This window comes from Gymnodraco acuticeps, unplaced genomic scaffold, assembly GCF_902827175.1.
Source record: "Gymnodraco acuticeps unplaced genomic scaffold, fGymAcu1.1, whole genome shotgun sequence".
NCBI lineage: Eukaryota > Metazoa > Chordata > Actinopteri > Perciformes > Bathydraconidae > Gymnodraco > Gymnodraco acuticeps.
Window position 1 is genome coordinate 161929 of NW_022992048.1, and position 25481 is coordinate 187409.

The 25481-nt window shown below is 39.5% G+C and overlaps 2 protein-coding genes across 2 annotated transcripts in view; both read left to right on the forward strand.

The window, feature by feature from the left end:
• Window positions 1-9064: 9064 nt before the first annotated feature.
• On the forward strand, window positions 9065-12216 carry si:ch211-12e13.12 (paralemmin-2). Its single transcript, XM_034201998.1, has 2 exons — window positions 9065-9280; window positions 11332-12216. The coding sequence occupies exons 1-2, from the start codon at window positions 9065-9067 to the stop codon at window positions 11692-11694; spliced, it is 579 nt and encodes a 192-aa protein (XP_034057889.1). The 3' UTR covers window positions 11695-12216.
• A 2861-nt stretch (window positions 12217-15077) lies between these two features.
• susd1 (sushi domain containing 1) overlaps window positions 15078-25481 on the forward strand; it is a 28417-nt gene continuing 18013 nt past the window's right edge. The window contains 6 exon segments of the mRNA XM_034201999.1: window positions 15078-15336; window positions 16479-16619; window positions 18112-18267; window positions 20936-21115; window positions 24535-24687; window positions 25148-25327. Coding sequence (XP_034057890.1) covers window positions 15282-15336; window positions 16479-16619; window positions 18112-18267; window positions 20936-21115; window positions 24535-24687; window positions 25148-25327 — 865 coding nt within the window. The 5' untranslated portion in view covers window positions 15078-15281.

Sequence of the window (25481 nt, forward strand, 5' to 3'; positions counted from 1 at the left end):
AGAGGTCTCCTCCTCTCCAAAACAAATGGACCCTATGATTACACTTTTTAAAACAGTGAACAAAGCAGTGTAATATACAAAAAAACGTGTTGAACTTGTTACAATGCAGTTTGGCTGCAGCTAAGCTAAGCTAAAGTTAGCTTAGCTTGTTTCTCTGATAACTTAGGATCCAGACATCCCATGAAGAAAATCTAATAGATTTAATAAGATCCAACATTTAAAAGCTGCATGCTAAAATGTGGGTGATATAATGACAAAAATAACTTAGATATTCTGAGGTTAAAGTGGTACATTTGCAAGAAAAGTACAGTTTTTCCAAAAGTTTTCTTCTGGTTAGGGACTTTTATCTTCTCAGAGGGTGTGTTTAAATTAAATATATATTGTAAATGCACCATTTTGATCTTATACTTTCTCAGTGTTGTCCTTGAACATTACCCCTCTCCATCCATCCATCCATCCATCCATCCATCTTCTCCCGCTTATCCGTGGTCGGGTCTCGGGGGTAGCAGTTCCAGCAGAGAGCCCCAAAACGTTCCTTTCCCTGGCGACATCAACCAGCTCTGCCTGGGGGATCCCAAGGCGCTCCCAGGCCAGCTAAGAGATCAGAAATCAAGGCTAAGTTAGACAAAGGAGGGATAGTTGGAGCAGTGTTCCTTGACCTGCGAAAAGCATTTGACACAGTAAACCATACCAAACTTTTATCAAAACTCAAACAATTTCAACCTGTCAGTTAGCACAATACAATGGGTCAGGGTCTTATTTAGCTGGTCGTTCTCAATGTGTCCGTATAAATGATAAACTGTCAGAAACTAAGCCATGCTCAATCGGAGTGCCACAAGGCTCAATGCTTGGACCGCTGTTGTTCAGCATATATATTAATGATCTCCCATCTGTTTGTGAGGATGTGGACGTCCAGATGTATGCTGACGACACGGTGGTTTACACTCATGGCAAATATGCTGAACAGGTTGCCTCTAAGCTCTCGTCGATGCTGCACAAAGTTGCTCAATGGTTACATGACTCGTGTCTTACTTTAAACACTAACAAAACAGTGACAATGTATTTCACGAATAAGAAAAAAACAACCACGCATCCACAGCTTCGTGTGAATGGTAAAATAATTGAAAACGTCAATGAGGTCAAATACTTGGGAGTGATCTTGGATGCCAATTTGACTTTTGAAAGCCATATTAGAAGCATGACTAGAAAGCTGAAATATAACATTTTCAATGTAAACATATTAGGAACTCATTAAACCATAGAAGCATCGAAAACATTTTTGCATGCCATGATACTATCACATTTCACTACTGTATAACCTGCTGGTCCCAAGCAACTAAGACTGCTATGAGACCACTTGAGGTTCTTTATAAACAAGCCTTAAAAGTTATGGACAGAAAGTCATTAAAACACCATCATTGCAATATAGCCTACTGTCCAAATACAAACTGTTCAGTTTTGATAGTCTTGTTCTACTTTCCCGAGTTCGATTGGTATTCAGAATCATTCACAATTCTACAACACCACCGTTGAGGGGCTTTTTTCAGTTTCGCCGTGAGCAGAGTTGCAGAAACTCCAGATCTGCATCAAATGCAGATCTAACCATCCCTCTGAGGCGCACTGCCTTTGGACGATCAGCATTTTCGTTTACGGCCATCAAGCACTGGAATACTCTTCCAGTTGAACTTAAAACCTGTACTGATTTTAACTCGTTTTCCTATGGTGCAAAAAAAATGATATTAAGCAACCAGTCATGCCAACATTAATTACACTGTAATCTGAGTTTTTTTTATTTATTTTTTTAACTGTATTGTCATACTATATCGTAGATATTTTTATTTAAGTGTATTTGAAGTGTACTAAGTGTTATGTTCGTAACCTGAATTTAAATCAGGCTTTGTAATTATTTGAGTGACCGAGATCATGTAAGTGTATTTCAAGTGTACTATGTATTAATTTATTGAGCTGTACTTAAATCAGGTTTTAAAATGGTTTGACTGATAGAGATCATGCAATGTTATTATTTGTTTATTGATTGTTATGAACCTGTCTGAGGACCACAGATGGAAATGAGCTATTAGCTATAATCTGGCATATTGCATCTCTTCTCTTTGCTGAGATTAATGTTTTTGTATGCATGGTCCTTCTATAAATAAATTAAAAAATGTAAAAAAAAGATATAATCCCTCCACCTGGTCCTAGGTCTACCCCTTGGTCTCTTCCCAGCTGGACGTGCCTGGAACACCTCCCTAGGGAGGCGCCCAGGTGGCATCCTAACTAGGTGCCCGAACCACCTCAACTGGCTCCTTTCGACGCGAAGGAGGAGCGGCTCAACTCCGAGTCCCTCCCTGATGACCGAACTTCTCACCTTATCCCTAAGGGAGACACCAGCCACCCTGCGGAGAAAACCCCTCTCTCGCTTTCTAATTATTGTTATTTTAAATATTTCTACCCCCTACAATGGCCTTAATACCATGTCTTTTGAAACACATGTTACGTTTATTAAAAGGACACATTTTTCTAAAACATTTGGGACGAAGTTAGAACACAACTCAACTTAACATATAATAGGTGTAGTTTTAATGTAACATATTACACCTTTTAACAGAATATTATCTCGGGTAAAAACACATAAACACACCTAGAAAACATCAGTAGTGTGATTTCAATCAGTGAGCATCCCGTGACTGCCTCCCTGCACACACTGAGCGTTTGTAGTGTGTGAGAGGAGGGTGTGTGTGTGTGTGTGTGTGTGTGTGTGTGTGTGTGTGTGTGTGTGTGTGTGTGTGTGTGTGTGTGTGTGTGTGTGTGTGTGTGTGTGTGTGTGTGTGTGTGTGTGTGTGTGTGTGTGTGTGTGTGTGTGTGTGTGTGTGTGCAGTAAGGAGAAAGGAATAATTTTCCAGCAGCTTCAGATCAGGACTCATGCTGCTCGTCCACCTCGGCCATGTGATGTTCATTACTGCTCCTCGGGGAAGAGTTTCAACCGTGGATCACTGAAGGTAAAATCTTTTTAATATACTTGAGTTAAAGTGGATTTGTGAAAATGTAGATTTCTGTACAGTGAATAGGATTCTGAATTGTTATATCGCTGTCATTGATATAGTGCCTAGTAACAGCTAAGTGGGGAACTATAGTTAACAATTACAGCAAAATCCTAAAAGACAACATGGTTAAGTATGTCCAAAAATGAGTAGAAAGTAGAGGTGAAAGATGTCAGGAATTGACTCACATCTTCCATAAAAGAGATTTAAATGTTTTACTTTTTTTAACAAAATAAGTTACCTATTGCTAAGTCAATGTTGTGTCAAACATTATTGTGTCGTTTTTTTTTTAATGCACAAAATGCCAGTTTTACAATGTCATTTTGTGAAATAGTTATTTTTAAAATTGGTAATTTACTCAGAAATAAAACTGCAGGTAGCCTAAGTTTTCAAATGTATTTATTTTAATAATCTCTTTTGACTGTTACACAATAATATTTTTGCATTAGATAGACAGAAAACAGGTTTTTAGGCTTAGCAAATTTGTAAAAAATATACAGTCTTTAATTTGCTGAAAAATGGTAAAAATCCTGCATTGAAAATGTTAAGAAGGTAAAATGTCGTTAAGCCTAAAAATACCCAATGCAGAACAATCTAAAATTAACAAATGATTACTACAAAATAATTGTAATGTTTATAGATTAGATACCAATTAATGATCTCAAAACTTGCTAATTGATCAGTTGACTGAGTAAGCTGTTATTGCATACACTATTGACTAGTTTGTAGTGGAGTAAAAAGTGCATTAATTCTCTTTTAGTGGAATTAAAGTATAAAATGGTACTAAATTATCAGGTAAATTAGCTTAATTTACACGTAAGTACAATACACAGATTTTTCAACTTTATTGTTTAATTTCTCCTCCATTATTCGCTCTGTGCCTCAGTTAAAGCGTTTTCCACCCTCTCACAGTCACAGGAACAGCCACATACCGAGTGCAGAGTAAATGCACTGAGTGTGTTTAAATCCAATCTATTTTTCATCCATTGTTGCTCAGCACGCTGCCTCTCGCTCTAACATGAACGTTTCTGTTATTATTCATTTATAGTCCCGATTCTGTCATGCACACGAGTCAGTGGAGTGTAAGAGGGTCAGTCTGTTCACTTTTAGCGTGAAGAGATGTAAAGTGGAAACACTCCTCTGCAAGAAGCCATTAAAGCCTGTATTCAGTGTCAATATCTCAATGGTTTAAATGTAATTTGTATGTCTTCATTTTACTCATACACTTAATTTATATAGTTCTTTACAGCCATAGAAAAAAATGACGCATTGCTATTAACAGACACAGCTTCATATCAGTATGTAGTGTCTCTACTTTAAAGAGTCCTCTCCTGCTGATGTTCAGGTGTATATCAGTATGTAGTGTCTCTACTTTAAAGAGTCCTCTCCTGCTGATGTTCAGGTGTATATCAGTATGTAGTGCCTCTACTTTAAAGAGTCCTCTCCTGCTGATGTTCAGGTGTATATCAGTATGTAGTGTCTCTACTTTAAAGAGTCCTCTCCTGCTGATGTTCAGGCGTATATCAGTATTTAGTGTCTCTACTTTAAAGAGTCCTCTCTGCTGATGTTCAGGTGTATATCAGTATGTAGTGTCTCTACTTTAAAGAGTCCTCTCCTGCTGATGTTCAGGTGTATATCAGTATGTAGTGTCTCTACTTTAAAGAGTCCTCTCCTGCTGATGTTCAGGTGTATATCAGGTTTGTAGTGTCTCTACTTTAAAGAGTCCTCTCCTGCTGATGTTCAGGTGTATATCAGTATGTAGTGTCTCTACTTTAAAGAGTCCTCTCCTGCTGATGTTCAGGTGTATATCAGTATGTAGTGTCTCTACTTTAAAGAGTCCTCTCTGCTGATGTCCAGGTGTATATCAGTATTTAGTGTCTCTACTTTAAAGAGTCCTCTCCTGCTGATGTTCAGGTGTATATCAGTATGTAATGTCTCTACTTTAAAGAGTCCTCTCCTGCTGATGTTCAGGTGTATATCAGTATGTAGTGTTTCTACTTTAAAGAGTCCTCTCCTGCTGATGTTCAGGTGTATATCAGTATTTAGTGTATCTACTTTAAAGAGTCCTCTCCTGCTGATGTTCAGGTGTATATCAGTATGTAGTGTCTCTACTTTAAAGAGTCCTCTCCTGCTGATGTTCAGGTGTATATCAGTATGTAGTGTATCTACTTTAAAGAGTCCTCTCCTGCTGATGTTCAGGCGTATATCAGTATGTAGTGTCTCTACTTTAAAGAGTTCTCTCCTGCTGATGTTCAGGTGTATATCAGTATGTAGTGTCTCTACTTTAAAGAGTCCTCTCCTGCTGATGTCCAGGTGTATATCAGTATTTAGTGTCTCTACTTTAAAGAGTCCTCTCCTGCTGATGTTCAGGTGTATATCAGTATGTAGTGTCTCTACTTTAAAGAGTCCTCTCCTGCTAATGTCCAGGTGTATATCAGTATTTAGTGTCTCTACTTTAAAGAGTCCTCTCCTGCTGATGTTCAGGTGTATATCAGTATGTAGTGTCTCTACTTTAAAGAGTCCTCTCCTGCTGATGTTCAGGTGTATATCAGTATGTAGTGTCTCTACTTTAAAGAGTCCTCTCCTGCTGATGTCCAGGTGTATATCAGTATCTAGTGTCTCTACTTTAAAGAGTCCTCTCCTGCTGAAGTTCAGGTGTATATCAGTATGTAGTGTTTCTACTTTAAAGAGTCCTCTCCTGCTGATGTTCAGGTGTATATCAGTATGTAGCGTATCTACTTTAAAGAGTCCTCTCCTGCTGATGTTCAGGTGTATATCAGTATGTAGTGTCTCTACTTTAAAGAGTCCTCTCCTGCTGATGTCCAGGTGTATATCAGTATTTAGTGTCTCTACTTTAAAGAGTACTCTCCTGCTGATGTTCAGGTGTATATCAGTATGTAGTGTCTCTACTTTAAAGAGTCCTCTCCTGCTGATGTTCAGGCGTATATCAGTATTTAGTGTCTCTACTTTAAAGAGTCCTCTCCTGCTGATGTTCAGGTGTATATCAGGTTTGTAGTGTCTCTACTTTAAAGAGTCCTCTCCTGCTGATGTTCAGGTGTATATCAGTATTGTAGTGTCTCTACTTTAAAGAGTTCCTCTCCTGCTGATGTGTCAGTGTATATCAGTATTGTAGTGTCTCTACTTTAAAGAGTCCTCTCTGCTGCTGATGTCCAGGTGTATATCAGTATTTAGTGTCTCTACTTTAAAGAGTCCTCTCCTGCTGATGTTCAGGTGTATATCAGTATGTAATGTCTCTACTTTAAAGAGTCCTCTCCTGCTGATGTCAGGTGTATATCAGTATGTAGTGTTCTACTTAAAGAGTCCTCTCCTGCTGATGTTCAGGTGTATATCAGTATTTAGTGTATCTACTTTAAAGAGTCCTCTCCTGCTGATGTTCAGGGTGTATATCAGTATGTAGTGTTCTCTACTTTAAAGAGTCCTCTCCTGCTGATGTTTCAGGTGGTATATCAGTTTGTAGTGTATCTACTTTAAAGAGTCCTCTCCTGCTGATGTTCAGGCGTATATCAGTATGTAGTGTCTCTACTTTAAAGAGTCTCTCTCCTGCATGATGTTCAGGGTGTATATCAGTATTGCTAGTGTATCTACTTTAAAGAGTCCCTCTCCTGCTGATGTCCAGGTGTATATCAGTATTTAGTGTCTCTACTTTAAAGAGTTCCTCTCCTGCTGATGTTCAGGTGTATATCAGTATGTAGTGTCTCTACTTTACAGAGTCCTCTCCTGCTAATGTCCAGGTGGTATATCAGTATTTAGTGTCTCTACTTTAAAGAGTCCTCTCCTGCTGATGTTCAGGTGTTATATCAGTATGTAGTGTCTCTACTTTAAAGAGTCCCTCTCCTGCTGATGTTCAGGGTATATCAGTATGTAGTGTCTCTACTTTAAAGAGTCCTCTCCTGCTGATGTTCAGGTGTATATCAGTATATAGTGTCTCTACTTTGAAAGAGTCCTCTCCTGCTGATGTTCAGGTGTATATCAGTATGTAGTGTCTCTACTTTAAAGAGTCCTCTCCTGCTGATGTTCAGGTGTATATCAGTATAGTAGTGTCTCTACTTTAAAGAGTCCTCTCCTGCTGATGTCAGGTGTATATCAGTATTGTAGTGTCTCTACTTTAAAGAGTCCTCTCCTGCTGATGTTTCAGGTGTGTATATCAGTATAGTGGTCTCTACTTTAAAGAGTCCTCTCCTGCTGATTGTTTCAGGTGTTTGTATATCAGTATTTAGTGTCTCTACTTAAAGAGTCCTCTCCTGCTGATGTTCAGGTTGTATATCAGTATGTAGTGTCTCTACTTTAAAGAGTCCTCTCCTGCTGATGTTCAGGTGTATATCAGTATGTAGTGTCTCTACTTTAAAGAGTCCTCTCCTGCTGATGTTCAGGTGTATATCAGTATGTAGTGTCTCTACTTAAAGAGTCCTCTCCTGCTGATGTTCAGGTGGTAGATCAGTATGTAGTGTCTCTACATGTCTCCATGCTTCATGTTCAAAAAGCTCTTTATTGTTCTCATACTGCCTGTGCTGCAGCACCTCTTTTCACCCTCTGTCTGAAACCAGAGCCCATCAGCTTATAGCAATATATAATTATACTTATATACCAATAATCATAACACATTATAAAGTATTTTATAATGACTCACAACCATGTTTTAAAACACTGTATACTGTAGTTTGAGAGCTTTGACAAAAAGTGTGTGTTTTGACAGACAGACACACACACTCACACCCACACACACACACACCCACACACACACACACACACACACACACACACACACACACACACACACACACACACACACACACACACACACACACACGTACTCCTTGGTTAGAGCACTTTGGATGACTTCATCTGTCTCTTCCTTCAAACAGCCGCACCTCGGGGAATTTAAGTTATTTTTTGCTTCTTCTAAAAGTACCGTCTTCATTTATTTATTCAGCGAGGCCAATACTAAATGACAGCTTGTTCTCTCTTCCTGTTATTCGTAACGTCCTCTAATACCTGCCCTAGTTACTGTGCTAGTGAATAACTGACTGATAATGCAAGCAATACAAAGAGGGGGAAGTTAAAGGAGAAACCTGCAAACATTCTGTGAATATTAATGTTCAAACTCAAAGGATTTATCGTCATATGAACAGCTAGGGCTCCAGAAATGCAATAAACAGTATACCTAAGACATAAAAAGAAATACAATTGTGCCAGAGTAAAATACAGGAATAAGTCAAACATATCAAATGGAATTTATTCAAAAAAATGAATAACAATAACACAATCAAACATAATAAATTCTGTGTATATTTAGGTTCAAACTCAAAGGCTTTATTGTCATATGAACAGCTCCGGCTACAGTTAGTTAAATGTTTTAATAATAATTATAATATTCATATAAGGAGGTAACATAGGAATATGCAATAAAATAAAATAGATTAAAGATATCTATATAACATGTATATTACAATACATACTGTTGTGTACTAGTATGAATATGATGTTAAGCTGAATTGCACAGTTTAAAAGGATTTAGCTGCTTCAAAACCATCAAGCCACATGCATGTCTGGGAGCAGATTCATTTGCTACACAAATACGGCCAGGATCCGTTGAATTTTCGGAATATTGGGTTGCAGATTAGAATGTTCCAAAGGGGGTTCGTTTAGCATGAAACACTAGAAATAACTGAAGGATAAAAGAAAGTAGAAAGACAGTGAGGTCATCGAAAACTATTTCTGCAATGATTGAGAGTCAGATCCAAACATTTCAGATGTATCTCACACTGCACTGTGACTTTTATTCATGTACCTTTTGTTATTCATGTTTTATTATCGTTGCTTTTAAATGCCATTTTATAATATGTTTCTTAATGTCTTTCATTTTTGTAAAGCACTTTTAATTGCCTTGTGTTGAAAGATGCTGTATAAATAAACTTGCCCTTCAAAGTAATACTACTATTCCTAAAGTAAATTACTAACTTGATGTTCTCTGTGTTCTCTCAGTGCAGTAAAGGGGATAATACATGAAGAAGCAGGCTAGAGGCCCCTCCCTCTCCTCCCCTGCAGGGGGCAGCGGTGTGCAGCTGCACCATGACTTCACCAGCTTGGCTTTTAAGATGCAACCTGCAAACGGACACGCTTTGGTAGAAAACGGCCCTCACAGCAGGAGGGATGGAGCCTCGGAGGACGAGAGGATGGAGGGCAGCTGCAGGAACTCCAGCTGGGTTCTGGACTGTCAGGTATTCTTGTTTCAAATCAAGAGTTGGTCTGAAATAGATCAGGAACAGTATTTATTAAAGGTCCCCTATTATACTGTTTTTCATCAATATATCACAGGTCTCAGATATATACAGAGCCTGTCTCTGATTGGCTGAAACACCAAACAGATCATTGCAGCATTACCCATAATCCCCTCTGTTTCAGCCCTGTTTCAAAAGTGCTGATTCTCTGGGAGTTTCTCAATGTCGAGTAAAGCTGCTGCAGAGCCACTATTTCAAGCATACTACGTCATCGAGTGCCGCCGAAGGACTGTTCCAATGTCCAGCACACTTGGAATTCTACCGAGCCCGGCGTACTTCGTTTGGAGACATTTTGAGGCTGCACATGTGTAGACTCCGCGGTCTTAAAATCCCCACAATGCTTTGCGCGCGGACCAATTTCCCCAAATCTGTGGCGGAAAATGTAAGACGGGGCTTCTCATGTCATGCACACCTGCACACTTGCTCGCCTTTTCCACTCTTTGTTTTCCGAATGCCAGGAAGTATTCTTGCCTCGCTGCTGAAGTAAGATGCTCAGAAGACATGTGCTACCAAGCAAGCGTACTCGAGATTGAGAAACACCCTCTGTCTGTTACTTTAGATGAAAATAAGGAGCCCCTCCCCACGCCCCTCTGAGAGATATTTGGTTACAAAGAACTCAATGGTGCTCTAGGAGGAGATTCAGGTGATAAGGTGGGGGGGGGGGGGGGGGGGGGGTTACCTTGGTTGCTGATTGGCTAATGGTTACTCAAGACAAAACATCGTTATGACATCATAAAGTGGTCAAAATCTGATCAGCTCATTTTCAGACAGGTTTTTATAGAAATGGATCAAAAAGAGAGAGAATCTTTGTTCCTGAAACTTTCAGAGTCTCTTTCCACAGAGGGGACACATGTTGATGTAGAAGAGACATGAAGAAGAGGGGACACATGTTGATGTAGAAGAGACATGAAGAAGAGGGGACACATGTTGATGTAGAAGAGACATGAAGAAGAGGGGACACATGTTGATGTAGAAGAGACATGAAGAGAGGGGACACATGTTGATGTAGAAGAGACATGAAGAGAAGAGACACATGTTGATGTGTAGAAGAGACATGATAGAAGAGGGGAGAAGCCTGGGGACACATGTTGATGTAAGAAGAGACATAAAGAAGAGGGGACACATGTTGATGTAGAAAGAGACATGAAGAAGAAGAGACACATGTTGATGTAGAAGAGACATGAAGAAGAGGGGACACATGTTGATGTAGAAGAGACATGAAGAAGAGGGGACCCATGTTGATGTAGAGGAGAACATGAAGAGAGGGGACACATGTTGATGTAGAAGAGGACATGAAGAAGAGGGGACACATGTTGATGTAGAAGAGACATGAAGAAGAGGGGACACATGTTGATGTAGAAGAGACATGAAGAAGAAGAGACACATGTTGATGTAGAAGAGACATGAAGAAGAGGGGACACATGTTGATGTAGAAGAGACATGAGCATGAAGGAGAGGGGACACATGTTGATGTAGAAGAGACATGAAGAAGAGGGGACACATGTTGATGGAGAAGAGACATGAAGAAGAGGGGACACATGTTGATGTAGAAGAGACATGAAGAAGAGGGGACACATGTTGATGTAGAAGAGACATGAAGAAGAGGGGGACACATGTTGATGTAGAAGGACATGAAGAAGAGGGGACACATGTATGATGTAGAAGAGACATGAAGAAGAGGGGACACATGTGATGTAGAAGAGACGTGAAGAAGAGGCGACACATGTTGATGTAGAAGAGACATGAAGAAGAGGGGACACATGTTGATGTAGAAGAGACAGGAAGAAGAGGGGACACATGTTGATGTAGAAGAGACATGAAGAAGAGGGGACACATGTTGATGTTAGAGAGACATGAAGAAGAGGGGACACATGTTGATGTAGAAGAGACATGAAGAAGAGGGGACACATGTTGATGTAGAAGAGACATGGAAAAGTGCATAATATGTGACATTTAAAGTTCCGGCACAATATATTGATTATTTCTTACAGGATTCAGGGGAGAACAACTCCACGGACCCCCACGAGGCCCTCACAGAAACCTCCACTCTGACCTTTGTGGACGTGCATGAGTCCGCAGAGAGCCACAGTCTCCACGGGTTGGTCTACCTGAGGGAGTTTGTGCTGATAGACGACGATGATGACGGAGACATGTCTCTGAGGGAGAAGACGGTCACTGATCTGACGGTGATGGACGGCCGGGCAGCAGATCTGGTTTGTGGACGACTGCTGTCCACCTCCAGCGGCTCGCTGTCCGAGAGCAGGGAGGAAGAGGAGGCTGAGGAGGAGCCTCAACAAGAGGAAGAGGAGGCTGCAGGGGCGAAGAAACGCTGCTGTTTCTGCACACTTTTATGACCAAGAACTTCTCCCTTTTGTATTTCAAAAATAGTTGAGTGTTCAGTAGACTAACGCTTTCATCTACTCCCAACATGTATTTATTCTCAATAATAACTTTTCCTTTATCTTAAAATGTTGTTTTTTCCTAACATTTCCACTTTTTGTCCAACATTGCGACTTTAGTTTTCAACAACTAACCTTGTAGTGCTTTCATGACCGAGAAGACACTCTTTCAGACTGGGTATTTTATTTGTTGCTGGTGATAGCAGGGAAGATGTATAGGTTTGGTGACATAAGTCAAACACCTGTGGAAATCAGGGGAAAAAACATGAGGAGGTCATGCTGGGCCCTTATTCTCTTCCAATGTAAGATTTGTTTGTTTTTTTAAGTTATGTGTTAATCAAATGTTCAGGCACTGATTTAACAGAGCAATTACCAGACATCAAAAACATTCAGCCATAAGAAACCTACACTACAAAAAGTGACACCTTATTTAGATAATCATGACATATGTATGCTGGGAAGAGTTATACTTTTAGTTTGCCGAACATTGAAAGAATTTGATCAAGTGAGATAAAATTATAATTTTCAAGTTAAACAAATGTCTATTATACATTTTTGATACTAAAAAAAGCGTGTGTGTAATATTTGATCTGAATGAAAGATTCTGTGACGCAGGTCTAGAAAGATCAGGTGCTAATCACAAATAAATATTTCTCCAATGGCCAAATGTTGTGTGACACTTTCTTTGGCCATGTTGTGTAAAATGAACACACGTTGGACACGGTTGGAATCACACCAGCTTCTAAACCAAATGATTGGACAAGAAGTCATGTGACCGTGCTGTAGTTCCTTTATAGCCCAACATTAGCCGCCTTTAGCTTAGCGGTGGTGACGTGAAGTCATGTGACCGTGCTGTATTTCCTTTATAGCCCAACATTAGCCGCCTTTAGCTTAGCGGTGGTGACGTGAAGTCATGTGACCGTGCTGTAGTTCCTTTATAGCCCAACATTAACCACCTTTAGCTTAGCGGTGGTGACATGAAGTCATGTGACCGTGCTGTAGTTCCTTTATAGCCCAACATTAGCCTCCTTTAGCTTAGCGGTGGTGACGTGAAGTCATGTGACCGTGCTGTAGTTCCTTTATAGCCCAACATTAGCCTCCTTTAGCTTAGCGGTGGTGACGTGAAGTCATGTGACCGTACTGTAGTTCCTTTATAGCCCAACATTAGCCTCCTTTAGCTTAGCGGTGGTGACGTGAAGTCATGTGACCGTGCTGTAGTTCCTTTATAGCCCAACATTAGCCTCCTTTAGCTTAGCGGTGGTGACGTGAAGTCATGTGACCGTACTGTAGTTCCTTTATAGCCCAACATTAGCCTCCTTTAGCTTAGCGGTGGTGACGTGAAGTCATGTGACCGTACTGTAGTTCCTTTATAGCCCAACATTATCAATACAGAAAATGATAAAGGGCTGTTGATATGTGGAGATTGTTGTACACCTCACCCATTTTTTTCATCTTTTGACAAATATAAGAACTACATTTCAATTGTTTCCATTTCATATATTTCCTCTAAAAGATTCTTCCATTTCAAGCTAATAACGTTAGCATCTTTCAACCGACTCTTGTTTTTTTTTCTTCTTAATTTTATGTGGTGTCTTCAAGTGTTTTTTGAATTCTGAGAAAGACCAAACATATTTGACAGTTCTCTTGTAGATATTTCGCAGAAGCCACAATAGCTTTACATGTCCAACACATATGACTCAGTTTGACTTATGCTCACCGCATTCTCTTTTTTTATTTCTTCATACTTCCTCTGAATTTGGGGTGTCTTAATATATTGATATGCTCTGAAGGACAGACTGGGTTTAATCAGGCGGTGTTTGGTTGGTTTGAGTGACAGAGATACCCCGCTGAGGCTAAAAGATAACAGACCACTACTCTTATCTCACCCCCAAAAAACGTAATGCCAACTGACTCCCCTCAGCGCCCACGACACTGTGTCAGGACACACTTAAATGTGTGTAAACAAAAACACTTCTACGTCAGCAGCAGTTTCCAGTTTCATTCCTATTTTTAAGATTTTTACAGAGGTTGTCATTCACATACCATTCACAGAGTAATGTATACATTTGTTGCTAAAAACAGGCAGAAAATGTATATTTTATGGCAGTATTTTCAGTTGTATGGAGTGATACAAAGAGATTCCCTCTGTAAAAGCCTTAGACATTTATATGGCAGCTAAACAAAACTATAATATTGAACCTAACGTTATCCAATGTGAAGATTTCTGTTCTGGATATACGCAAATAAGCACATTAACCAATACATATTTTATCTATAGCCAAATATCACAAGTTATTATAGTTACACGTATTAGTTCAATACTGGATTCTTATTGGTCAATTTGGACATTTTAGAGGTCTGTTATTTATTTTTTACTAGACTGTTGCTAAGGAGAATCGAAGGACTATGTGCAGTCATTAATTCGGCAAATGTAATATTAGAAAAAGTACTCAGATCTACTTGAGTAAAAGTAGAAGTACTCAGATATTGTACTTGAGTAAAAGTAGAAGTACTCAGGTCTTGTACTTTAGTAAAAGTAGAAGTACTCATATCTTGTACTTGAGTAAAAGTAGAAGTACTCAGATCTTGTACTTGAGTAAAAGTAGAAGTACTCATATCTTGTACTGCAGTAAAAGTAGAAGTACTCAGGTCTTGTACTTGAGTAAAAGTACCAGAGTGTAGGAATACTCAATACAGTAAAAGTCCTGCATTCAAAATGTTCCTCAAGTAAAAGTAGAAAAGTATTCTCATCAAAATATAGTGAAAGTAGCGACAGTAAAAGTAGTCATTGTGCAGATTGGTCCATTTCAGAATAATATATATGATATGTTTTATAATGATTGATCATGAAAGTGTTCTCAAAGCTGGTAAAGGTGCAGCTAGTCTGAATGACTTTGTATACTGCAGGGTAGCTGGTGGATTTACTCCAGGTGGAACTAAAGTCTGATTCAACACTTGGTTAGATTTCACATCATTCATCCAGATCTGTAAAGTAACTAAAGGTATTAAATACATGTAGTGGAGTAAAAGTACACCATTTACCTCTGAACTGTAGTGGAGTAGAAGTGTGAAGTAGCAGAAAATCCCTTATGCTCCTTAAAATTGTACTTGAGTAAATGTACTTAGTCACTTGACATCACTGCTTTACTGTGTGAAGAGCATAGGACACTACATGTTGAAGAAGATAATGCCTCATGTTCACCTTTAAACAAACACATTATACAGTGTAGTGCTTTTAAAAGACATCTTTGCTACCACAGTGCTCGTCCAACAGGTTCTTCAGGGCCAAATATAGGCTGTTATCAGCGTCCGCAGCATGACTCTGCAGTTCAGAGCAACTAAGTGTCAGAGGAAGACAGATTAAAACCAGCAGCTGCAAGAAAACCATTGAGAAAAAATGTGTTTGTTTTCCTCTCACGACGACCTCGACTCACCCACTCAGATCCTGCATATCTGATCCACTCATGACGGAAGTGAAGAATGAGAAGAGGAGAATATTAGGATGAGGAGCGTCTTGTGAAGAGTAGAGACTCTCAGAGAGGATGGAGGACAGAAACACAGCCATGATCGTGTTGCTCCTGCTCTGCGTCACGGCAGGTAAAAAACACAACATTTTATTCATTTGTATTCAGATTTAAAAAAAAAAAATTTCATACGCACAACAGTTACCGGGTAGAATAGTCTCAGAGTGCATGTTAAGCTTCAGACATAAAAATAAATGTATTTGTATAGTATCCTATATTTTGTTATTATTGGTCTAAGTTGATCAATTACAGTATATTCTAATGTGTTCTGTGTTTATTGTATATTGTGTTTTCTAAAGATACTTATAGATTTTTTGATTTATACTGTTGATATGTATATGTTTACTGTTTATTTTAATTTGTTTAACTCGTGCAAAATGCCATACATGCTGCTGTAACAAAGCAATTCCTAATTTGGGATCAAAAAGTATATTTAATCTAAATAAAGAAGGAAAATAGTGCAAATGACACGATGCAGTTAAAATGTAAAATCTTATCAGATGAGACAGAATGCTAAATTAACAGTAGGATAAATACTCTATACTTTAAATTAATATACAAATAAATACATATAGTCTGAGAATATTGAATACTTGCTAAACCTTAAAAAAAAGATTGAGTCCATCCTCTATCAAAGCATTAAAAAGCAATAAGCACTCGTTTTAAATGACATGATTTGACATGAACGTATATTGATAACCTGATTTTGCTTGCTTGTATTAAATCAAATAATTATTTATACACAGAACTTGTAATTGTATAGTTCTATTTCAGCATGTTTTACTATATATTTATTTTGCAAACTCTTTGAAACATATCTCCATTAAACTCACGATTTAAAGTGATTCTTCATAAACTCACTTTTACTTGTTAATTAATTCAACTAAATACAATCCTGTGAGCTTTAATGCGATAGTAGATTACACATTTCTTTAGTGGAGTGCAGTCCTCTAATCTCATACACATGTATATTTAAAATATATACAATGATTTGTTTTAATCCAATGTTGCTGTTTTAACTTTCATTATCAACGTTTCTACTTCATCTGTCTCAATGACGTAACGTTAAATGTATTTTGTCCCACTTTTGTCTGACTTTCTGTTGTAATATCCCTGTGCTTTTAAGTTGATCTAAAGACAAAATGAATACATGCATGATTGAAGAGTGTAAAAAAAAAAGATATTGACAGATATACTTTATGTTAATCCTCTCAGAGATGCAGGTAGACGGCCTCTCTCGGGATGTGTGTGCTAGCTGCCATGCTAAAGCTACATGTGACGACAAATCAGACGGATCTGGAAAAGTCTGTAACTGCAAGTACGGGTTCGTTGGCAATGGGATACGTTTCTGTCAAGGTAGGACACATCCTTTTACTGTTTATTCATCATGTGCATAGTGTAAACTGTATGCTATTAGGTTGTGTTACTTGCTGTGGAAACTTAGCCTACATGACATTTAGCCGTTGCTTTTTTTCAAAACGACTTACAATAAGAATAAGTGCAATAAACCAAACTACTGTAAGGTGCATTAGTATCAAATGGGCTCAACTCATGTGTGCTGCATATTCTGTATTATTTTATTCTGTTGGTTTTATGGCGAAGGTATTATTGAAACAGGAGGGTTTTCAGTACACCACATTGCTCTGTATTCTGCTGCTAACTTGCTATATGTCTGCAAACATCGATTGGCTCGTTAAAACAATTATAAAAAATGTTATGCATTAAATGCTTTAATAGAACATCTAAATGACAATATTGTTTATTGCCAAGTAGGTTTTACTTACAGCGAATGTGCATGGTGTTTTACATAACCTACATATGCATATCCAACACAGTCTCACGGCATTTCGTGTTATAGTCACGAAATGAATCTTTTGATTCTTGTTCACCAACACGATTTTGCCATTTTTTTCGTGTCACACAGAACGATTTTAAAAGCAAAATTATAAATAATAACGAATTAGAAGGAAAAACAGATTTAAAAAATACAGATTTCAGTATTCTGACACAGAACGATTTTAGAAGCAATGTATTTCTATTGGTAGGCCTAGTATGTTTCCTGCCTGCAACAAATAATAACAAATTAGAAGGAAAAAAATACAAAAAATACAGATTTCAGTATTCTGAGGCTCTAAGCCATTTATTTTCCTCGCGGACGGCAAAAAAAACTCCGACATTATACAATTTAAAATAAAAGGGATAGGGTTAGGCTTAGGGTAAGATACTGAGTAAGAAAATGTTTTTATGAACCACACAGCTTCCGGTCTTCCAAGACCCAACCGGACAAAAAGACGTGGTGCAGGCACGAAACATACCAATAGAAATACATTGCTTTTAAAATCGTTCTGTGTGACACGAAAAAAAATAAAAATTGAATTGATTAAATTAATTTCGTGACTATAACACGAAATGCCGTGAGACTGGGTTGGCATAACCACAGTAAGAGAAGTGTGGTTAAACATTTTTAGTGTGTGAAGGATTGTTTGTCTGTTTCCATTTAGGGTTTTTCTTCCTGTTTATGAGATGTAATTGCCTTATAGAGGTTAATTTACTTAATTATGTATGCTTCTAATTGGCCAATATAAGTCAAAGGTCTCTGAAGTAAATATAAATAATTAAACAGAACTAGTAATAATTTGAGTTATCTCACATCTGGGTGTTTAGTGATCAGAAAATCGATCATATAGCCCAATTTAACAAATTACACATTTGTCAAAGGGGGCTTTTTTTGTGATTTATCTGTATAAATCAGCAGGTCTAGATATTTACGTAAGAAAGGGACCTCTGTGGATAATCCAGCTTTTGGTAAAACCTTCATGAGGTGTTAATAAATGTTACCTGTTTCCAGATAAAGACGAGTGTCAGATCGGAGCCAGTAAGATCTGCGGGCTTCACACCGACTGCCACAACACGCAAGGCAGCTACTTCTGCACCTGCCTGAGCGGATTCACCCCGTCCAACAACATGAACCTCTTCACCCCCAACGACAGGACGCACTGCCAGGGTGAGCTTACAGTCCCCATTGATCAACTGTCACAAAGAACAGTAAATGACATATACAACATTGCTCATTTCCAGCTGTTGTCCCCGGCCAGATGATAATAGACACCTTTTTAAAATCACAATATATCAACAGCATTAGTTATAAAGAAAGTAGGGATTCTCCGATCGCCAATTTCGGGGCCGATCACCGGAATCAGTATCGGCCGATACCGATCGCCGATCCGATCAAGTGGGCGGGGCCTAAATGGAAGATTTAAACATCACTTTAAATCTTCCATTTAAAGTGATGGTTAAACTCAGTTAATGGGGCTCATTCACTGGAGCTTCCACAAACAACAATCAACTTAATTATTACATTCAAATTATGTACATTATTCAAGTTTACATTCACTTTGGATAATAACACGGGAGAAATGAGCGGAAGCGCTCTCTTTTCTTCTCTCCCCCTCTCTCTCCCTCCTGACAGCCTGTCAGTATCTCATTCAGCTCACTGATCCAGTAATGAGTGACCCGACAGTGAAGAATAAATATATTTATAATAACTAGTTTAGCTTGTTCCAGAGGTAGATCAAATAGCTAAGTAGGTCTAACTCTTGTGTGTTTCGTCCCGCTTACCGGTCCGTCTCAGCGGGCGGAGCTGCAGGATTTCTGCTTCACGTTGCATTCCGCTATTTTACTGTCTTTTCCGGACACCTTGAAATAATGCCAGACCGGTGAAGCCATTTTGGCGAGCTTGTTTTGCCGCGCACTGAGAAAAGTGTCATGTATTTTACGTCATGCGATCGGCTCTCGCGATCGGCATGTTTAGAGAGCACCGATCGATTGGTAGAGAGTGAGTATCGGCCGATCTCGATAGGTGACCGATCGATCGGAGCATCCCTAAAAGAAAGGATGAAAGACAAGTAGATTTTGTCTTTTTTATAACGAGAGCTCACTGCTCCATAGCTTCTCTTTGGTTAACTGGACTTTAACTTCACACTGTACATTTATAATTAATGTAATATTCCATGCCTTACACACTTAATGTAAATAGTACCCTGCTTTACATTAGGCGCGTTCACACCGGAGTACTTTTCCCTTTTAGTTCAGGTACTTTCCTGGGGAGAAAAAAGTTCCAATTTCTGATTGGCTGGGCGAATTGCAAACCACGCCCCGTAAAACTCTGAACAGTTTTGTGAAGCTGCCATTGTATTTGCTGGCATTAGCATTATTAGCATTAGCATTAGCCCACCAACGGAGAGAGACTAACTTATGGCAACACAAAAGAAAACATGGGAGCGGTGGAGATGAGGAGGTGTCGGCGTTCTGGTGATTTACTCGGAAGGCTTCAGTAGAAGCTGCTGGGAGTCCCAGCAGCTTCTACTGAAGCCAGTCCCCAACTCCGGGGACTTCCGTCCGGGGACTCCGGGTGGCAGTATACGCCGTGAAGTTATTTGCGGCCTGCCAGTAAACCCAAAGTGACGTCAGCGGCTTAATTTGCGTAATCTTCCCGGGAATTATTCCGGTGTGAACGCGATCGGCTCTTAGTTCCATGGGGGAACTAACTGCTGGGAACTAAGTATTGCAAAGTACTTGGTGTGAAAGCGCCTATTGTGTAAACTAAAAATGTGTCCTTCGATAGTGTTTTATTTGTCAGATAGTTTATAGATTTGTTATCTTCCCGGCAACATGCCGCTGCAATGAAAACATTTCCCAATTTGGGATCAATAAAGTACATCTTATCTTATTGTTTAACAGTGCTTTTAAATAGGAGGCCCTGAAGGTCAAAACACAACGACATTTTAAAAAACATGACATTTCACCAAACACAAAAAAACTATAAAACAAAACAAAACATTTGTCAGAAATAATTAGAAAAAAAACATCTAACAAAACATAAAAATAAATACCAAAACCAAAAACATGTGTGATGTATTTTTTACCTTCAGGGCCACCGTACTAAAAGGCCAAAATTGCCAATATTAGAGATTAAAACATTATGAGTACACATCTGAAAGTTTGGACTTTTATCTATTATTTAAATGCCACATGCTCTTTTATTGTTTGTCTGTGCAGATATTGATGAGTGCACGGTCACAGGCCTTTGTGGAGAGGGGGGGCAGTGCAGGAATCTGGAGGGAAGCTTTGAGTGCAGCTGCATTCTGGGATATAAAGTCCAAAACGGAGCCGAGCCCTTCCACCCTCACAGAGACAAAGCTTCCTGCAAAGATGAATCTGCAATATTTTGTGCTGTAATTGGATATATTAGTACTTAAGGGTCGTACTGTCTGTATTTTTGGCAAGACAATTGATCATGGAGACTTAATTATAGGAGCAAATCCCATTTTTACAAATACAAATCCCACTTTTGGTCAAAAAGCACCCTTCAGTTTGTACATGGCTGGTTCATTGACGGTCTCTGATGAATATACAACAGGATGATCAGTAGGAGGTTTTTTTTGTGGGTCTAATAAAGGATTTCTGTTTCTGGAGAACACCTGAAACCACTTGTTTACATTTTACTGCCTTTACCGTATTGTTCTTGTTTTTGTATAGTAATGTTGTATTGTTTTATAAGCGTTACTGTTCTATGTATCATAGGTCACATTTGTTGTCACTTTGCCACAATCTAATCTAATCTAAAACCTGGATTTAATCTTGAGTTTTCTGATGTCCTCTCGCTCTCTCAGTGGTAGACTGCGGTCATCCGGAGGCAGCGGAGGACACGGTGCTGCTGTCGGTGTCAGGGACGACGTACGGCAGTGCGGCCATGTTTGTTTGTGAGGAGGGCTTCGTGTGGAGGAGAGGAAACAACAGATCTGTGTGTGAAGATGACGGCCTGTGGAGAGGAGGCAACATGAGCTGTGAAGGTAACAACTCACCTGCAGGGAAAATAACAAGTACTCAGATCCTTTACTTAGGATCTGATATGGGCGAAAAATAGTAACTCCTGCATTCAAAGTGTTTCTTAAAGGTCCCCTATTATACTGTTTTTCATCAATATATTACAGGTCTCAGATATATACAGAACCTGTCTCTGATTGGCTGAAATACCAAACAGATCCTTGCAGCATTACCCATAATCCCCTCTGTTTCAGCCCTGTTTCAAAAGTGCTAATTCTGTGTCTGTAGCTTTAAATGCTAATGAGCTGCTGCTGGCCACGCCCCTCTGCGATGTGATTGGTTTAAAAAACACAATGGTGCTCTAGGAGGAGATTCAGGTGATAAGGTGGGGGGGGGGGGGGGGTACCTTGGTTGGTTATTGGCTAATGGTTACACAAGACAAACAACAGTTGTGACATCACAAAGTGGCCAAAATCTGTAATTGCACAATTAATTAAATACAAATATTCAAGTATCCTATCATACCTTAAAGCAACAATACATTTAATAAGAATATATATACAAACATAAGAAGGTAACGTAAATATAACAAATGTATACTAGATTCAAAGATTCAAAGATTCAAAGGTTGTATTGTCATATGCACAAAGCTACAGTGTAGAAATGGCAATGAAAGTCTAGATACATGTCAATATATATATATATATAGAATATGGTACCACTTTACAATAAGACTACCCGTATAAAGGGTTTACGAATAGTTTCTAATTCATTTATGAATTAGGTTGTGAACACTTTATAAATCACTAATAAGCTTTTATAAGACATGAGATACACAGGGCGACTGTGACCGGTTGCTTGCCAAATAGTGAGTCCACATGTATCTGCACTGCTAAGCCTTATATTGGCTACCTAGCTTACTTTGTGTTCTTCATCAGCCAGCATCCTTGGTATCTGTTGCTCACTCAGTAGATTCTCGCTAAGTAGCCAATAGAAGGCTTAGTCATCTTGCCAAATAGTGAGCCTGTGTTGATGTATGAAAACTATGTTAGAACTGGTTTATAAATGGTTCGTAATGATTAATAAAGTGTTTACAACCTAATTAATAACCTAATTATCAACCCTTTATGAATCCTTTATAAAGGTAGTCTTATTGGAAAGTGGTACCTCTTTGTATATTTATATTTACATTTGGTCTTTATTCTTTTTTATTGCTAAATAGTTTCTTAAAAATACTTATTTTTATTATCTTTATATTTTTGACGTACTACTGCAACTTATTTACTTAGATTGTTTATGTTACCAACACCAGACACCCAAGCAAATCCTTTGTGTGTGTTAATGTACCTGGCAATAAACTCGATTCTAATTCTGATATTAAGAAATATAATTAAAAGAAACAGCATTTTGAAAAACATGACATTTCACCAAACACAAAAAAACAATTAGACAAATCAAAACATTTGTCAGAAACAATTAGAAAAAAAAACCTCTAACAAAACATTAAAAAAAATAAAAATGTGTGATGTATTTTTTACCTTCAGGGCCACCGTACAAAAAGGCCAACACTGCCAATATTAGAGATTAACACATGATGACTACACATCTGAAAGTTTGGACTTTCATCTATTATTTAAATATCACATCAGGGGTAAACATTAAGGGTAAAACTCCACTGGCCCACCCATTGTAACCACTGGCCCACCCATTGTAACCACTGGCCCACCCATTGTAACCACTGGCCCACCCATTGTAACCACTGGCCCCACCATTGTAACCACTGGCCCCACCATTGTAACCACTGGCCCACCCATTGTAACCACTGGCCCCACCATTGTAACCACTGGCCCCACCATTGTAACCACTGGCCCACCCATTGTAACCACTGGCCCCACCATTGTAACCACTGGCCCGGATCACTGGCCCACCCATTGTAACCACTGGCCCCACCATTTTAACCACTGGCCCGGATCACTGGCCCCACCATTGTAACCACTGGCCCACCATTGTAACTACTGGCCTCACCATTGTAACCACTGGCCCCACCATTGTAACCACTGGCCCACCATTGTAACCACTGGCCCCACCATTGTAACCACTGGCCCGGATCACTGGCCCCACCATTGTAACCACTGGCCCCACCATTGTAACCACTGGCCCGGATCACTGGCCCCACCATTGTAACCACTGGCCCACCATTGTAACCACTGGCCCACCATTGTAACCACTGCCCCACCATTGTAACTACTGGCCCGGATCACTGGCCCCACCATTGTAACCACTGGCCCACCATTGTAACCACTGGCCCACCATTGTAACCACTGGCCCCACCATTGTAACCACTGGCCCGGATCACTGGCCCCAACATTGTAACCACTGGCCCGGATCACTGGCCCACCATTGTAACCACTGGCCCACCATTGTAACCACTGGCCCCACCATTGTAACCACTGGCCCACCATTGTAACCACTGGCCCCACCATTGTAACCACTGGCCCCACCATTGTAACCACTGGCCCCACCATTGTAACCACTGGCCCGGAGCATTCGACCAAAAAGATCGACTAATAATGAAGAAAATTAACACATTAGTTGCAATAGTAATTTATGCACTAACTACATTACTACTTGTACTACAATATTTGAATCATCAGTGCTTCCTCATTTTCCTCAATTGTTCATATTTGGTTTATTAAAATAATGATATTGTGGTCATTGTTAAAACATTTCTGCTATTATCATTATTATGAGTATTATTATAATGCACTTTCTGCCTTCCTGTCATTAGGAGTTAGACATGTAATGGCTATGTAATAGATTTGATTAGAACCTTCATTCTCCTAAACTGCTGGGACATTTCCCTATAGCGAATATACCTTTATATTTTCTACTCTTCACTTACTTGTCAGCATAGGTCGGCTTTGATGTACAGAGCCGACAGAAGACCTTGTTTATATTGGCATCATATTGAAACTAACTCCATCGATCAAGCCAGCGTGGCTGAAACTTTCTCTCCCTCTTCTTCTCCTACTCCCTGTCACTCTCCTTTAACTCCTCCGGGGACATTCTTTTATTTGAAGATTGTTTTTTGGCCGGTTACCGCTGGTATTAAAAACATTTTGGCGAATGGTTAGGTGGCGCTAAAGTCTGTAGTGGACGAGCGCGCTGCCGCTCACGGGAGCCTGCTCGCGTTGCGCTCTGCAGCAAACAGCTGTTTTATTTTCACCCAACAACAACAACCGTCTCACGAAACGCTATGTTGTAGCATTAATAAACTAAACAATTTAACAAAATTGCTAGTCAAAATACCACTGGACAATTCTTTTTAAAGCAATATTTTGAGTGGCCCGAGCGGGCAAGGCCCGGGGTGTCTAGTGGTTCCGGGCCAGCGGGCCATTTATAATGTCGAGCCCTGCACATGCTCTTTTATTGTTTGTCTGTGCAGATATTGATGAGTGCACGGTCACAGGCCTTTGTGGAGAGGGGGGGCAGTGCAGGAATCTGGAGGGAAGCTTTGAGTGCAGCTGCATTCTGGGATATAAAGTCCAAAACGGAGCCGAGCCCTTCCACCCTCCCAGAGACAAAGCTTCCTGCAAAGGTGAATCTGCAATATTTTGTGCTGTAATTGGATATATTAGTACTTAAGGGTCGTACTGTCTGTATTTTTGGCAAGACAATTGATCATGGAGACTTAATTATAGGAGCAAATCCCACTTTTACAAATACAAATCCCACTTTTGGTCAAAAAGCACCCTTCAGTTTGTACATGGCTGGTTCATTGACGGTCTCTGATGAATATACAACAGGATGATCAGTAGGAGGTTTTTTTTTTGGGACTAATAAAGGATTTCTGTTTCTGGAGAACACCTGATCCACTTGTTTACATTTTACTGCCTTTACCGTATTGTTCTTGTTTTTGTATAGTAATGTTGTATTGTTTTATAAGCGTTACTGTTCTATGTATCATAGGTCACATTTGTTGTCACTTTGCCACAATCTAATCTAATCTAAAACCTGGATTTAATCTTGAGTTTTCTGATGTCCTCTCGCTCTCTCAGTGGTAGACTGCGGTCGTCCGGAGGCAGCGGAGGACACGGTGCTGCTGTCGGTGTCAGGGACGACGTACGGCAGTGCGGCCATGTTTGTTTGTGAGGAGGGCTTCGTGTGGAGGAGAGGAAACAACAGATCTGTGTGTGAAGATGACGGCCTGTGGAGAGGAGGCAACATGAGCTGTGAAGGTAACAACTCACCTGCAGGGAAAATAACAAGTACTCAGATCCTTTACTTAGGATCTGATATGGGCGAAAAATAGTAACTCCTGCATTCAAAGTGTTTCTTAAAGGTCCCCTATTATACTGTTTTTCATCAATATATTACAGGTCTCAGATATAT